Source organism: Alternaria novae-zelandiae (assembly GCF_023758075.1).
Source record: "Alternaria novae-zelandiae strain BMP 2774 chromosome Unknown scaffold_8, whole genome shotgun sequence".
NCBI lineage: Eukaryota > Fungi > Ascomycota > Dothideomycetes > Pleosporales > Pleosporaceae > Alternaria > Alternaria novae-zelandiae.
In genome coordinates, this window is record NW_026056968.1 from 782,320 (window position 1) to 796,588 (window position 14,269).

At 52.6% G+C, this 14,269-nt stretch overlaps 6 protein-coding genes across 6 annotated transcripts; 3 read left to right on the plus strand and 3 right to left on the minus strand.

The window, feature by feature from the left end:
* Positions 1 to 259: 259 nt before the first annotated feature.
* NDK1 (nucleoside diphosphate kinase) lies at positions 260 to 992 on the plus strand (the record flags this gene model as incomplete). The annotated part of the gene is made up of 4 exons (XM_049398386.1): positions 260 to 276; positions 350 to 380; positions 527 to 674; positions 730 to 992. 4 exons carry the CDS (start codon positions 260 to 262, stop codon positions 990 to 992), a joined length of 459 nt encoding a protein of 152 aa, XP_049255947.1.
* Positions 993 to 1,363: 371 nt separating this feature from the next.
* Positions 1,364 to 5,728, minus strand: J4E88_004743 (uncharacterized protein; the record flags this gene model as incomplete). Its single annotated transcript, XM_049398387.1, has 1 exon — positions 1,364 to 5,728. The coding sequence occupies one exon, from the start codon at positions 5,726 to 5,728 to the stop codon at positions 1,364 to 1,366; it is 4,365 nt and encodes a 1,454-aa protein (XP_049255948.1).
* Positions 5,729 to 6,073: 345 nt separating this feature from the next.
* J4E88_004744 (uncharacterized protein) lies at positions 6,074 to 7,756 on the minus strand (the record flags this gene model as incomplete). The annotated part of the gene is made up of 1 exon (XM_049398388.1): positions 6,074 to 7,756. The coding sequence occupies one exon, from the start codon at positions 7,754 to 7,756 to the stop codon at positions 6,074 to 6,076; it is 1,683 nt and encodes a 560-aa protein (XP_049255949.1).
* Positions 7,757 to 8,547: 791 nt separating this feature from the next.
* On the plus strand, positions 8,548 to 10,300 carry J4E88_004745 (uncharacterized protein; the record flags this gene model as incomplete). The annotated part of the gene is made up of 4 exons (XM_049398389.1): positions 8,548 to 8,744; positions 8,793 to 9,017; positions 9,068 to 10,078; positions 10,126 to 10,300. 4 exons carry the CDS (start codon positions 8,548 to 8,550, stop codon positions 10,298 to 10,300), a joined length of 1,608 nt encoding a protein of 535 aa, XP_049255950.1.
* Positions 10,301 to 10,438: 138 nt separating this feature from the next.
* On the minus strand, positions 10,439 to 11,235 carry J4E88_004746 (uncharacterized protein; the record flags this gene model as incomplete). Its single annotated transcript, XM_049398390.1, has 2 exons — positions 10,439 to 11,031; positions 11,079 to 11,235. The coding sequence occupies 2 exons, from the start codon at positions 11,233 to 11,235 to the stop codon at positions 10,439 to 10,441; spliced, it is 750 nt and encodes a 249-aa protein (XP_049255951.1).
* Positions 11,236 to 12,200: 965 nt separating this feature from the next.
* On the plus strand, positions 12,201 to 14,258 carry J4E88_004747 (uncharacterized protein; the record flags this gene model as incomplete). Its single annotated transcript, XM_049398391.1, has 1 exon — positions 12,201 to 14,258. The coding sequence occupies one exon, from the start codon at positions 12,201 to 12,203 to the stop codon at positions 14,256 to 14,258; it is 2,058 nt and encodes a 685-aa protein (XP_049255952.1).
* Positions 14,259 to 14,269: the final 11 nt, after the last annotated feature.

Genomic DNA, 14,269 nt, shown 5'->3' on the forward strand with positions numbered 1-14,269 from the left:
TCAATCAACTGGCCAGTCCTCAACGCTCGAGATGCCATGTGGACTTTGAAGCAGCGCCAAGGTCAGGGTCCAGCTCTCTTGCACAAATCAGGCATAATTTTATGCAAGCTACCCCACTAGACAACAACGAGGGCGTCGATACCCCACCCCCTTCATAAAATTCCAGCTACACGTCCGTCTCTCCTTCTCGTTTCCTCTCATCAAGTCGTAAAGACACATCACTTTTACACAAAAACTCAAACTTCAATTCATCGCCAAAATGACTACCGAGCAGACGTACGTTGGGCATCCTGATCCCAAGACGAGGGGCAGCTGAAGGGCGGTGAACCGTATACTGACAGCTGAATAGCTTCATCGCTATCAAGCCTGACGGTGTTCAGGTATGTTTCTCTCTCAGTTCTCGAACTTTGTACCCTTCAAGCTGTCAACAGTGAATCAATTGTTGCAATGTTTCTGCTGTTACAACTGGGACAGCGGGGTTCTCAACAAAAGATAAAAAGCACATATACTAACGAACGCCCAACAGCGTGGCCTCATCGGTCCCATCATCACCCGCTTCGAGAACCGCGGCTTCAAGCTTGCCGCCATCAAGCTCGTCACTCCCTCCAAGGAGCACCTCGAGAAGCACTACGCCGACTTGAGCGACAAGCCCTTCTTCCCCGGTCTAATTGCCTGTACGTTGGCCATTTCGAACGAGATATACCCAGTTCCACCACTAACACCCTCTAGACATGGGCTCCGGCCCCGTCTGCGCCATGGTCTGGGAGGGCCGTGACGCCGTCAAGACCGGCCGCTCCATCCTCGGTGCCACCAACCCCCTCGCCTCCGCCCCCGGCACCATCCGTGGTGACTTCGCCCTTGACGTTGGCCGCAACGTCTGCCACGGCTCCGACAGCGTCGAGAACGGCAAGAAGGAGATCGCTCTCTGGTTCAAGGAGGGTGAGGTCCAGAGCTGGAAGTCCGCCCAGCACGACTGGGTTTACGAGAAATAGACGCCTCATACATTTAGACTAGAGGGAATGGAGTGAGATTAGTAGCTACGAGCTTCTGCGACGGAAAGCTGGTCCACGGACTGGCCTAGTAGTCACAGACGCTCTGGGCGAAAAGCTGGCTCTAGACTTCAGGGTTTAGGTGTGGGCTATGAAGATACGATCGCATGAAAAGGAATATGGTAGAAACCAATGAGACACATGAATGATCTCTCAATACTTTGTTGACTCGCAAAATGATGCAGTGCTGCTCATGCTAATGTGGTCCACCAGAGCATGAACGTAATACACCCAGTGTATCCTATACATGCGCCGATAACATAACCATGCCACACTCGAGACGTTCCTCAACGCCGCGCAAAAGCCCCAAATCCTCATGCATCTTCACCTGCCGGCTCTTTTCCCTTGTCTTTACTCCTCGTCCGAACCCTCGCCACCTCTTTCTCCGCCAGTTCAGTGCCTATCTTCGCGGTGAACCAACCCCTCAACTTCTCCACTTCGCGCCATTCCCCAGCACCCTTCTCAACAGCCGGTCCTTTGATCTCCTCTCTTGCTCTCAATTCACCAAACGCACCTCTCTTCGCTCCCCAGACAGGTTTACCCCAGCGCCATACACACCACGCACTCTCGTCTGTGCTTATAAGCATGGGATGCCGGTTCAACGACTTGACAGCGAACGCGCGGAGTAAGATCACATCGCCAACCTGCGCCTCGGGAAGTGCATTCTGATAAGCGCGGAAGATCTGTACCGTTGTCGTCTCGGGCCAGGAGCTAGCATCCGTTATCTGCAGACTGGTAAACCAGTGTTTTGGACCCTTCTTGGCCTTTTCGCTTGGCGTAGTAGGAGAGGTGACCAGGGCAAGTATGTCTGGTTTGGTGGCCGAGTGGAAGTCGGAGGAGCGGTTGAGAAAGTAGACGAGGTCCTTTAGAGGAGTATAGTAAGCTAGCGGGGTGGAAAGGCCGACAGAGGGTGGCTCGGGCGTCTCAGTGTTGGCGTCGTCGGACGATGGATCGATCAAGGTTGGAGATGCGGGAATAGTTGCTGCGTCGGCCGATCTGTGTTTGCGGCGCGGTGTTGTTCTGGGCTCTGGTGATGCGGTCAAGACTTCCATGTCGACTTCGGCCTCGGCTTGGACGGAGCGCAGGCCTGCAGATGTTGTTTGCGTGAGCTGAGGCGTCAAAAGGGTGTTTTGTTCATGTTGGGCGTTGATGCTGGGCTGCGACTCAATGGCAGTCTGCTGGCTTGCAGCAGGGGTGATAGGCCTTTTGCCCTGTTGTCTCGTCCGTTGGTCGATTCTGGGTGAAACGGGTGGTGAGCTGCGCATGAGCGCGTCAATATCACCGACGTCTTGGCTGCCTCCACCTGGAAGATCGTATACTTTTCTCCTCGTTCTTCGTACGTTACGTGGGCTGGGAGTTATCGTGTCCTTTGATTGTGCTACATGTCGTTGCGTACCTGGACTGCTGACCAATGGCTGTGTAACGTACGGAGATTCGGGTTGAGCAGGACTACTACTCCTCATCTCCACGCTTTGCTGCGCGTTCTTCTTCCCTCTGACCTTCTGCTTTGAAGGCCCTAACTCTGGCGCAGTTGCTGGCGGCGGTTTTAAGCCTTCATCATTCTCATCATCAAAAGCATTGGCACGGTCGACAGGGTCGCTGTGATGCATGTACTCCATGTCTGAGGGATGCACAGTAGATATCGAATACTCAGAGCGTGCGCTCTCTTCTTCAGAGTCTTTGATGAAAGCCACATCAGAATATCTGCCTTGCGAGGCACCCAACTCCTGCGACGGCTGGAAGCTGGAAACGATTCGGTCATATTCCTGAGTTTGGGATACTTCAATATCCGGTATAGAGTCTACACTTCTTTGCGAAGCATGTCTACGCGAGCCTCTCTGACGAGCGATGCTAGCACCGGTTGACAAGCTCTCCATTGGCGACAATCTCGACTGTGAACGAAGACTATAAGGAGAAGTCTGTGTGGATTCCTGTGAAGGAGAGAGGGCAGAACAAGTGCGTGTTCTGGGTGGTGAAACGGCTGAACGGGCACGCGAAGTCACAGATCTTTTGGATCGTTTGTTGGCTTCAGGGACAGCAGTATCTTCTTTCTCCAGGGGCGCTGATGCCTTCGCTTTCGACCTGGTATTTTTTGCAGGCGGCTCAAGCACAATACTCATGCTTTCGATCTTGTGGGCATCCTCAGGTCCGATGTCAGAATGTTGGCTCACAGGCTCATTAGCTGTCTGGGCGGTATCGACAGGCACTGATAGGTCATTGAATTCGTCTGCCTGGAATACGGCGGCGTCTTCTATTGTTTCCATGTGGACATCAGATTGACGGTCATCTTCAAAGGCAGCTATCTGCTCATGTTCCTGCCCGAATGATGCGTGTTCCATCGGAAATGCGTCTTGCAAGTAGTCGTCAGTAGCCTCCAAACTCGATTCTGGCAGATCACCGACAGGTGAAAACGGCTCCTCCGTGGGGTGTGGTACAACTTCAGGCTCCGGTTCCTGAGATTTAGTGTGAGTAATTGTTCGCTCATCTGATATATCAAGAGCATGTGCGTCCGCGGTCGCAAAATCCAGGTTTACAAACTCACTATGATTACCAAGGTCCATGGCAGAGGGCTGGTCCTGAGAAGGAGACTGTCTTCGGCTAGAGCTAGGCTGCTGCTCTTCATGCCTGGTGTCGATCTCGCTGTTATCGTCTGAAGGGGAGCCTAAGTCGACGATAGCTGACGTAGCTGTGGAATGTTGTGTGCCTGTATCCAGTGCTTGGCCACGGGTGTCTTCTAGGCTTCCGGTTACAGATTGCATGTCATCCGAGACATCGGGGTCTTCTTCAGGCTGTTGAGCAGTGTTGGGCTGCATCATAGATTCGACTGCCATGGATTCCGGCTCGATCTCACTGAAGGCTTCTTCTTCGTCCCCCAAAGAGAGTTCTACGACTTCTGGCTCGGCCGTTTCGTTTTCAACCATCTCTGGATTTGAAGTAGTCAAATCTTCAACTGCCTCATCTGTATCATCGCTCTGGGGAGTGCTCAGGCGTGACTGAGATATATCTTCTGCTTCCGAATCGCCATCGTCGTGTTCGCGAGGGGCGGGCGAGGTTGAAACGTCGATGTTTTCAGCTTTCTCCTCGGCTGGTTGAGCTTCTGGCGGAGGCGACGACAGCTCCATGGGGCGAGAATAGCCAGCACCGTCCATGCCGAATGTGAATCGTACAGGTGTGAAGGCCGACTCGTGGTTTGGGTGGAACACCGAAGCTCTCGATGAGCCTATTGAGCTGAAGAAGGACGTCTCGCCGATGTAGCTCGCTTCGCTTGGTGGATCTTCTTCTTTGTCTCCCGTAGCATCGGCTTCGACCGGCTGTTCGATAGTAGTAGCAACGCCAAAGTAAGACGCAGCATCAGCGTCATGCTCTCCTGGAAACGGTGACGGCAATGGAAGATTGGAGGCGTCTTGTGGCGCAAGCGTTGGACTTTCAGGCTCTCGACCGATCGGCGTCAACAAGCCTGCAGCGACCGATGGGAAGGCGGGAGGAGGCATAGCAATCGTAAGCTCGTTGTTGGCGTGGTTGTCAGCCCCAGCGGCGGGCACAGGTTCGGTTTCCACATGTGATTCTACGACTTCTGAGGAGCTTGCTTCATGAGTCGAAGTCATCTTATCCTTTCCTGTGACCGCCTCTATGTCAACCACTGGTTCTTGGACGCGCTCAAGCGGTCTGTCTTCTTGTTCTTCGACATCCGCCTCGGTGGTGCTAGTGCTGGTAGCATTAAGCTCATCGCGCGTGTTGCCTTCTTCCTCGGTATTAACTTCAGTGTCAATCTCGGTATCGCCTCCAAAAGCATATTGTGCATCTGATGGTGGGTGTTCGTCGGGCCCAGTGTAGAGATCGTGGGAATCGGCGTCCTTTGGTGGCCCCGTAGAAGACTCGCCAACGACCTCTGCACCCTCGTCTGTTGGAGTATTCGGCTCCGTCTCTTCATCTTCCTGAACAAGCAAGGACCCGGCTGATTGTTGAGGCGAAACGGGCGTGCGTGGAAGTTGCCCTGTACGACTAGGCGACGGTTCAACGGACTCGAGCTCTTCTTCCATATCCACGTCCTCTTTCTCCGGCGACGGTGTCCTTGCGCTGTATGTCCACGCCTTCCAGTCCCCGTATGACTTCCGATGTCGCTTTCGGTCATGGCCGTCTTCCGTCTCGTCGGCCAAGGGATCGTAGGGTGCTGGGAAGGAGGGACCGTCGGATAAGCGCGCCCGCTTGAAGAAAGCAGGGGAGGAGAATTCGCGCGCAGGTATCGGGGTTGCTGGGCGGAGAGGCGATCCGATCGCAGGCGTGGGCGCGGCATCGACGAGTTCGAGATTTGCTGTTTCGCTGCCGTTTCGATAGACGCGAACGACTACTGTCTGGGTATAGGATAGCTCCCACTCGATGCTCTTGCCGGGTGTGCTGATGGCGCCTTCCTTAACGAAATCGACGCCTCGTAGGCTCAGAACCACTTCATCGCCAATGCCCACGCCTGCTGTCGCAATGGCCTTCGCGCTGGCGCCAGAGAAGCGCGCCCTGACTTGTCCATTCTTGCGCCGTAGTCGTAGTTCGGGCTCAGCGAGCAGCAGGGCAAATTGTCGCGTCGATGATGAATACGGCCATATTAACGTGACGGTCGCTCGGAACTGCTTCGATTCGATCGCGGCCAGCTCTGGACTGAGCTCTGCGATATGTGTGTAATCCATGATGCGCGGCGAGAGCGCAGATGCGTGTTATGAATGCGACATTGTGAGAAGGGCGATTTGTCTGGGTGGGAATTGGGTATTGCGCCCGTGGGTGGTGTGGTGTTGACGTGTGAGCAGCACCTTCCGCGCAACATCCCTGCACGCTTCCATCCGCTTGCGGCCACCTCGGTTGTTCCTGCATTATAGCTTCCATCAAACGCGTTTGATGTGGTCGCTACTGCTGTGCGCTTTTGACCTAATCGTTGCTTTATTCATGGGGACAAATAAAGCGGTCACTGGAAAGTGCTGGCAGTACAGGTGTGTGTTATACAGGAGCGCGTGATCTTTAAAGTTACAGGCCTAATACTATGGCAGATCCAAGATATCCTTCAATACCGTCAACGCCCCAAACAGGTCATTATCGTGGTATCTCCTTGCATTCACTTGCAAGTTGATCGGCGCTCCTTCGAAGTCTGAGCTCTCCCACAGCTCTTTGGTGTGTCTGCACTCTTCGCTCAATGGCTTGTACCCTGCGGCATATGCTTCTTTGCCCTCTGCTTTGACCGGTGTAGGTACAACCACCCCGGGGTAGTCAACAAAGTTATACAGACTCGTATATGTCCAATAAAACGCTGTGTCATGCGCAGAGGCCGGGCCGACAAACGCAGGCCCAATGACGATGTCGACTTCCTGTTCATTCCAGCTGTCGGCAAATTCATACCGGTATCTGTCGCGGGTAGCACGAAGCTCATTAACCTCTTCAGCGTGAAGCATACCGAGGGGCTCAACATCTTTCCAGTTCCAGTCGCTCAGTGGTAACACTGGCTCCCCTGTGGACATGACATCTTCCTTCGCTAATTTGCCACCGCCTGGCCAGTACATACGGCGGATCAGCTTCCAAGCTTCTTGTGCCTTGTAGGGCATGAACGGCTTCACCTGAATGACCTCCGAGTACCGAGCATCCAAGAGACGCTCACGAGCCCATGTTATAGCGCGCTTGACTGGTGGCTGAGGGTCAATAAACCCGTCGTTCTCGATGATACCAACCCTCAAAGGCTTTTTAGTTTTGGTATTGAAGCCTGTCCAAGGAAGCGGAACCACCTTGGGATCCAGCAAGTACGGTTTCTGGTCCAGAACGGTCGTCATGAAAAGATCCATGTCGCGCAAGCTCCGACAGAATGGGCCAGTGCTACACAAGACGTTGAGCTCTGCCGAAAATGAATGAGCGAGGAAGTCTTTCATCGGTAGCATGTATGAAGTCGACTTGTATCCATAGACACCGCAGAATGCGGCAGGACCTCTTATACTGCCGCCGATATCTGTGCCTACGCCGAGTACTGATCCCTTCATGGCTACTAGGGCAGCTTCGCCTCCAGATGAGCCACCAGCACTAAGATTGATGTTGAAGGGGTTCAGCGTGCGGCCATAGTGAGATGTTGACTCCAAGTGCATGATCGTTTGAGGCTGATTGGTTTTGCAGTAGAATATCGCACCCATACTTCTTAACATCGACACCAGCAGGCAGTCCTCCTCATTGAAGACAACGCTCGCTAACGAGCCTTGTGACGAATAGGTTCCAGCAATGGGCATGTGCTCTTTGATGCTGATGGGAACACCGTGGAGCGGGCCAATCGTCTTGCCGTTCTTTAGCATGTAATCGTCCAGCTCTTGCGCTCTTTTGACAGCCTCGTCCATGAACCATTGGGTCAAGCAGCATGTCAACTGATGTGCAATGATAGCGCGTTTCGAAAATGCAGTGGCTACTTCGACCGCTGATAGCTTGCGTGCAGCGATGGCTTCGGCAAGGCCTACTGCATCGTACTTTTCCGTGATTTCGATCTCAGCGGATGTGAGTATACCACAGGTGGCCGGTATGTCCGAGACATTTTTCGGTGGGTTGGCAAATAGTTCTGGCGACAAGCGTAGTTCCGGAGGCACTTTTTGCGCGAATGCTTCAAGGGTTGAGGCTCGCTTCTTCTCGTAATCTGCTGTACCTTGAGGCACAGGCTTGGGCTGAACTATAGCGAGCTCTGAAGGGTGATTGGCCATTCTGATTTACTGTAGATGGTTGGAAGATGTAGGTAGTCTGTGTACTCAAGCGTTGTCAATCATGTTAACCAGCATCGCGGTCTTATCTCCACCTGTATCGTCATTGTCGAGGCTAGGCTCAAGACAAGATACCCTGGCATTTGTGGCGCTGAGAGACATCCCGTATGTGAACGTGGTCACCGGAAAAGTTCCGTGCTGGTATACGACGGCCGATTATCGTATGGCGATAAAGCCGATAAGGCGGGTGGTTGGTGTTGAGGAGCGGAATAGATGCCGACGAACGGCCCTTAGCGCGTCATTCCACATTGTCCCGCATCAGCTAGCGAGCAACTCCTTTCCACATGCAGCTCCAACAACTCCAACTTTCCGGTTATCTTCCAATAAACGCAGCGCCTCTACTGCCTATCAAGCGAACGTTTCCCCGCTTTGTTTCTGGTATCTCGACTCTTGGTCTCTTCGCATGGACCTGCTTAGTTGCGTAAGCCGGTAGATACACACGGAGATGGGCAGCCCAGCAAAGACATCTGGGTGGCTATCTCCATGGCTTACTATCATATACCCTGAGGGCCAGGGCTTGGAGACGAGGGAATGTGATAACGAACATGCAGGCTCCACGACGAGCTCCAAACTGGAATGACGCAGCTTACCCATGTTCTTGGGGTTGCACCTGCATGCCACCCCACTCTTGTTGTCTGCTTTTGGTACGACCAGCTCCAGAAGCTCAGCATTCAACATATAACTGCATCAGCAGTTGAAGCCTACAGCTACCTAGTTGTCAGTCGATTATCACGATGACCGTTGGCGCAGACTCCACTGACACGGCCCCCGTGCCAGGCACTGTGCATCTGGTGGACTTGGACCATAGCATTCAAGCTCGACATGCAGGCAATGGGGACATCATCCTCAACCCAGCGCCATCGAATGATCCTGATGATCCGCTCAATTGGTCTCCACGCCGCAAGCTCACATCAACGATATGTACCAACCTGTACGTGCAACTATCGCGCACCACATATGCGACTAATGAGCCATGAAGATACACGTGGATGACGGGTATTGCTGTGTCGACAGTGTACTCCGTCTTAGTGCCACTATCGGAAGCCTCGGGCGTATCTGTGTCAACGCTGAACGAGGGCACTGGATACATGTTCTTGTTCCTCGGTTGGGGTTTACTCTTTTGGCAGCCTTTTGCACTACGGTATGGCAAACGTCTCACTTTTCTCATATCTGTCGTCGGTGCCATTGGATGCAGTATCTGGAGGTGAGTGCGGATAGATCTACAGTGACACAATTTCATACTGACCTTCAAAGTGCGTACGTCAAAAGCAATGGCGAGTGGATTGCTCGATGTATCGTCATGGGCTTCTTCGTCGCACCAGTGGAAGCTCTACCCGAGATTTCCGTTACCGATGTTTACTTCACCCATCAGCGTGGGAAATACATGGGGTTCTATGCATTCTCATTGGCCGGTAGCAACTACTTTGCTCCCATCATCTCTGGCTTCATTGCGGAGGGCCAAGGCTGGCAGTGGGTCTTTTACTGGCCGGCAATCTTCTTGACCGTGTCGCTGATCTTCATGTTCTTATTCATGGAGGAGACCAACTATACAAGAAAGATTGAGGGAGTCGCTGTAACAGCTGAGTCTCCGCAGAGAGACCCATCCAAGGTAGTGGATCAAGAGAAGGCCGACACGACGACTTCGCAGTCAACTGCGAGCGATGATATGCGAGTATCAACAAAGACTTTTACGCAAAAGTTGTCAATCTGGCAACCATCTCCAGGGTCAAACGTCTTTGAGCGGGCAAAACGTAGTCTCATGTACCTGAGCTGGCCCGTCATCTTTTACGCAGGGTTCAGCTACGGTTCTTACCTCATTTGGTTCAATGTCTTGAACGCCACTGCCTCAATCATCCTCGGCGGTCCAGGATACAACTTCAAGCCTTCCATGGTCGGTCTCAGCTACGTGTCTTGCTGCATTGGAGTGATTGCCGGAGCACTCTTCTCAGGACGATTCAGCGACTGGTTGACCATCAAACTAGCGCGCCGAAACAACGGCGTCATGGAGGCTGAACATCGATTGTGGCCATTTGCAGTATGTTTGGTGATGGTCCCGGCATTCTTGATACTCTGGGGTGTTGGTGCTGCACATGGCGTACACTGGTTTGGACTCGTCTTTGCCATGGGTTGTGTTGCTTTTACTTCATCAGTCGGCGTCACCATCAGCGTAAACTACATGATCGACAGTTACCACGACATAAGTGGTGATGCGATCGTGACGGTCATCTTGATTCGCAACACCATGTCGTTTGCAATCAGCTACGGGTGAGTTTCTCAAAGCTTTTACTTAATGACTTGCTAACGAAACGTAGCATTACGCCGTGGCTGACAGACTTGGGCTACCAGAACTGTTTCATATCCGCAGCCTTCGTCGGAATGGCTGCATCGGCAGTGTTTCTCGTGATGATCAAGTACGGCAAGGGCATGCGCGTTAAAAGCAGTAGCAAGTACTACAGTATCGTGGATGCTGATAAGGCGATGAACTAGAGCAGTGCACATAGAACTCGAAGCACAATTGTATGCGTGTCTATAATGCTTTTCATCACCAATGTTACATTCAGACATGATTTCGGCTTCTAGATCCAGTTCATAACATCGTAACATTCGTTCAAGATACATAGTAAACTACAATACGAGCACCGCGAAAAGAGCCACACCGCTAAGCAAACCGGCCGTCCCATACGGTACGCTGATCTCGCCAGCTGCGCCAGTAAAGGCCTGTGGTGTTCCCGTGGGCGTAGCAACAGCGCCCGACGCTACTGTTGCTGATCCAGTTCCACTAGCCGTTGCGCTTATCCTTCCATCAACACGGAAGAAGTTTGCCGCGAGAGGCGCACTCACGCCGTTTTGCGACATGAACGATTGGATGTCAAAGCCTATCCTATCTTGTACGCCAGCGAATGCTGATGCCTGAATGTTCAGACTGGCAGGTTGCGGGAAGAGCAGTTCGACGTATCGATGCGCGACTGTGTCGGTCGCTGGAGGGCCTGGAGGGATGTATGGGGCAGGGCCCTTTTCCGATGATGCGAGCAGAGTGGCCGCGCCCATGAGTTGTTGCTTCGTTGCTTTGAATCCGGTGTTCATGCAGTGTAATAGTGTACGGCGTTCTGTGCCGCCGTCCGCTGGTGGTACATCGAGGTCGAGCATCACAAACATGTACGTTTGGCTTGCATCTATCATGGCGCTGGATAATGCAAGTTGTGGTTGTGTCGCAGCAGCTGACAGGTTAGAATTGCATTCTGAGTTGAGGTATTTGGAGACTTACAGGCTTTTGCTAATTGCTGCCCGGCTGTGTTGACCATAGTCGAGTTGAAGATAACTTCAAGTTTGGTGGTAGCCTGAGGCGTAAAACCTGAGGGTACTTGCGCCTGCGCAAGACCCACTAATCCAGCGACCAATACTGAAGGTATGAAATGCATCATAAAGAAAATACGTTTATAAACAAATACGTGGAGAACTTTGTACACAGGATGGAATAAAAGTGGTTTTTTGGAGGCGGCCCGAAATGAGGCTACCAGCCTACATATACCGTCATTATCGAAGTACGCGGCCCCAAGGAATATTCGCTGAAGCCGTGGCATAGTCTGTCGCAGTGCATCTAGCGCCGATAGTAGGTGACGTGCTTACGTAGAGTGTTCCATATGACTATGAAACCGCATCTGCGTGAAGACCTAGCTGTCACATCTTGGCAATCGTCACGCCCACAATGCCTAAAGCAAATCCAGGATCATACCTTTCGACAATTCGCTCATGTGTCGCAAGAAGCCGTACGTAGGAGGCATTGATAATGCTGAAGAAAATGTCTGCTGTGTGGTCAGTCCTTCCTCATTCAGCTACGTGACAGAGTCCAGGCAATATCTCGCTGCCCGGGTCTCCGAAGCGCCCCCGAACAGAGCGCCTACTTATGAAAAGATGATGCACAGATATCTGGGGTCGAAATCGAGACTGGAGGTCGTGAGAGCCGTTTGAAGTAGCGGATTTCGCAACGGTTCACGGTCTGCATCCCCGCCGTAATGACGCAGTGGGGAACGTCTGCAGACCTGTCAGGGTTTCGCCAAGGTGTCAACCTCCGAAACTGGAGCAAAGAGACGAGTATAGGCGTCTTTCAGATTCCGACAACTGTTCCAGACAAAAGTCTGACGTAGCATTGATGGGACCAACCGGGAGTAGCCATGGACTGCTGGGCAAGAGCGTCTGGCAAAACACGCTAGGGGCGCCACACGTGAGCGCGCGCTGAAGACAGTCTGTGCTTCTCTTAGCGCCGATCGCCACGTTGCGTACATGTCGCGCGATCAGGGATATCTCCTAGGTATCTCCTATGCCATCCATCATTATTCGCCGGCGACTTGGGCCTGGACGATATCTTCATTGGAAGGGCATAACATCAATGGCAAGTTCCAGCCACGCCGTCGTGGCTTCAAAAGACCCCGCCAAACCACCGAAACCACATTGGCCACTCGCGTACTGCATACAACCACAGAAGCCCAAAGCCTCGTCACTCCAGTCCTATGGTTTCTCATCTACTCAAGCCGCACCAAAACAATGGTGGAGTCATCGGCTCTATCGAGGCCCCGAAGGCAAGGAAGTCGAAGTTCTGTATAGCAAGAATAAGGCGCAATCCGAGATATATGCAAAGCAATTCCTGGAGGAGCCTGTCATTGGTTTTGACATGGAGTGGCCATGGAATGATTGGAAAAGAGACGATTTGCAGAACAAGATTGGACTGATCCAACTCGCTTCTGAAGACAAGATCGCGTTGTTTCACATCGGACTGCATCCAGGAAAGACGAGCGAAGACATAATCGCGCCGACACTGAAACGCATTCTTGAGGATCCCAAGATTGGCAAAGTAGGTGTCAACGTGCTGAAGGCGGACTTTTCGAGATTGAGTCGCTTCTTCGGGCTCAAGCCCAAAGGTGCCGTCGAGTCCAGCCATCTCTATCGCCTCGTGAAATTCGGGCCTGCAAAGCCGGAGTTGGTTTCAGTCAAGCTGGTGAGTTTGGCACATCAGGTGGAGGAGCAGCTCGGTTTGCCCCTTTACAAGGGCGACGTGAGGACAAGCAACTGGAGCAAGCCCCTGTCAAAAGATCAGATCAACTACGCGGCTGGAGATGCGTACGCGGGCTTCATGCTTTACAATTGTATGAATGCGAAGAGACTTGCCATGAGGCCTACCCCACCATTACCGATTCACGCCGAGAAGTACCCAAGCGGCAAGGCATCGAGAGATGATCCGATACTGTTGGACGTCGGAGACGGTACGACCATCACTACAGAAGCCTTCTTTGGTGTCAAACCTGCCAAGAGTGGAACACCAAGAACAAGCTCTAAAGTACCGAAGAAGACTGCATCTGCGAAGATTAGTGGTTCAACGTTGGATCATATTTCACAAGCATTATTCGAAGAATTAGCTGTTCGGCGAGCATCCCTTGCAGAGACTGGAAAGATACAGCCTTCTCGCGTCATATCCGACACTCTGCTAGAATCCATTGCGCGCGCACAGCCTTGCGATACTGAGGGCTTGCTTGCTGTAAAAGGTATTGGAAAGATCCAGCAAACAAAGTACGGTAACGAGTGGCTCGAGGTTATCTCACTTTTCCTTGCCACGAACGGTATCGAGCAGCCAGCTGGGACTGTGAAGCCATCCGAACCAGAAATCCAGTTGCCGCATACACCTCGCCGCCCAAAGATGCAACGCAAGGTTGCAGATGATAGCTCTGGAGACTCGTCTCCCGCTTTCGAAACAGCGCCCCCACGGACACCTCAACTACACACCGGCCTATCTTTTACTATGGCAGAGACGAAACTTGGTGTGGGTCATGGCAATGAATCTCATGGCAGTACATCCCCTTACGACTCTGACGATACCCTCGCATCACTAGACTTTGGCAGTCCCAGCCGTCGTCGAACCAGCGCCGGTACCAAGCGCAAACGCGCTGAGAGTCCTGTGAAGACCGACGCAGAAAAAGCCACTCAGCCTGCGGGAGAACCGTTACATGATCCGACTGCGATCACTCCTCGTATCACACTAGAAGGCAAAGTATCGGAAGAACGACCACTAGATACAACGACACCTTCTAAACCGAAAGCAAAGTTCACGCAGCAACCATCCCTGAGCCACGCCCTCGGTGTCGCGAGCAAAAGCCCTGCTTCAGCCTCAGCTCTAGCTCCAATGCAGACTCCACCACTATCACCTGGATCGCGCATCGCTCGGTCAAAGCTTCTGGCTTTCAGTAAACTGGTAACGCGAAAATTGCCCGCTCGATCCGCAACGGCTCCACCCATCATAACAGACCATACGTTGGATTTGATCATCAGAGCAAGAGCGCAGACGCAAGATGAGCTGGAAAGCATTCCGGGGATAGACAGCTTGCTATTAGCTTGTGAGAAGACAAGCACAGATTTACTGAGGAACGTAGTCAAGTTTGCGCCATCGCAGTCATGATGCAAGTGGGT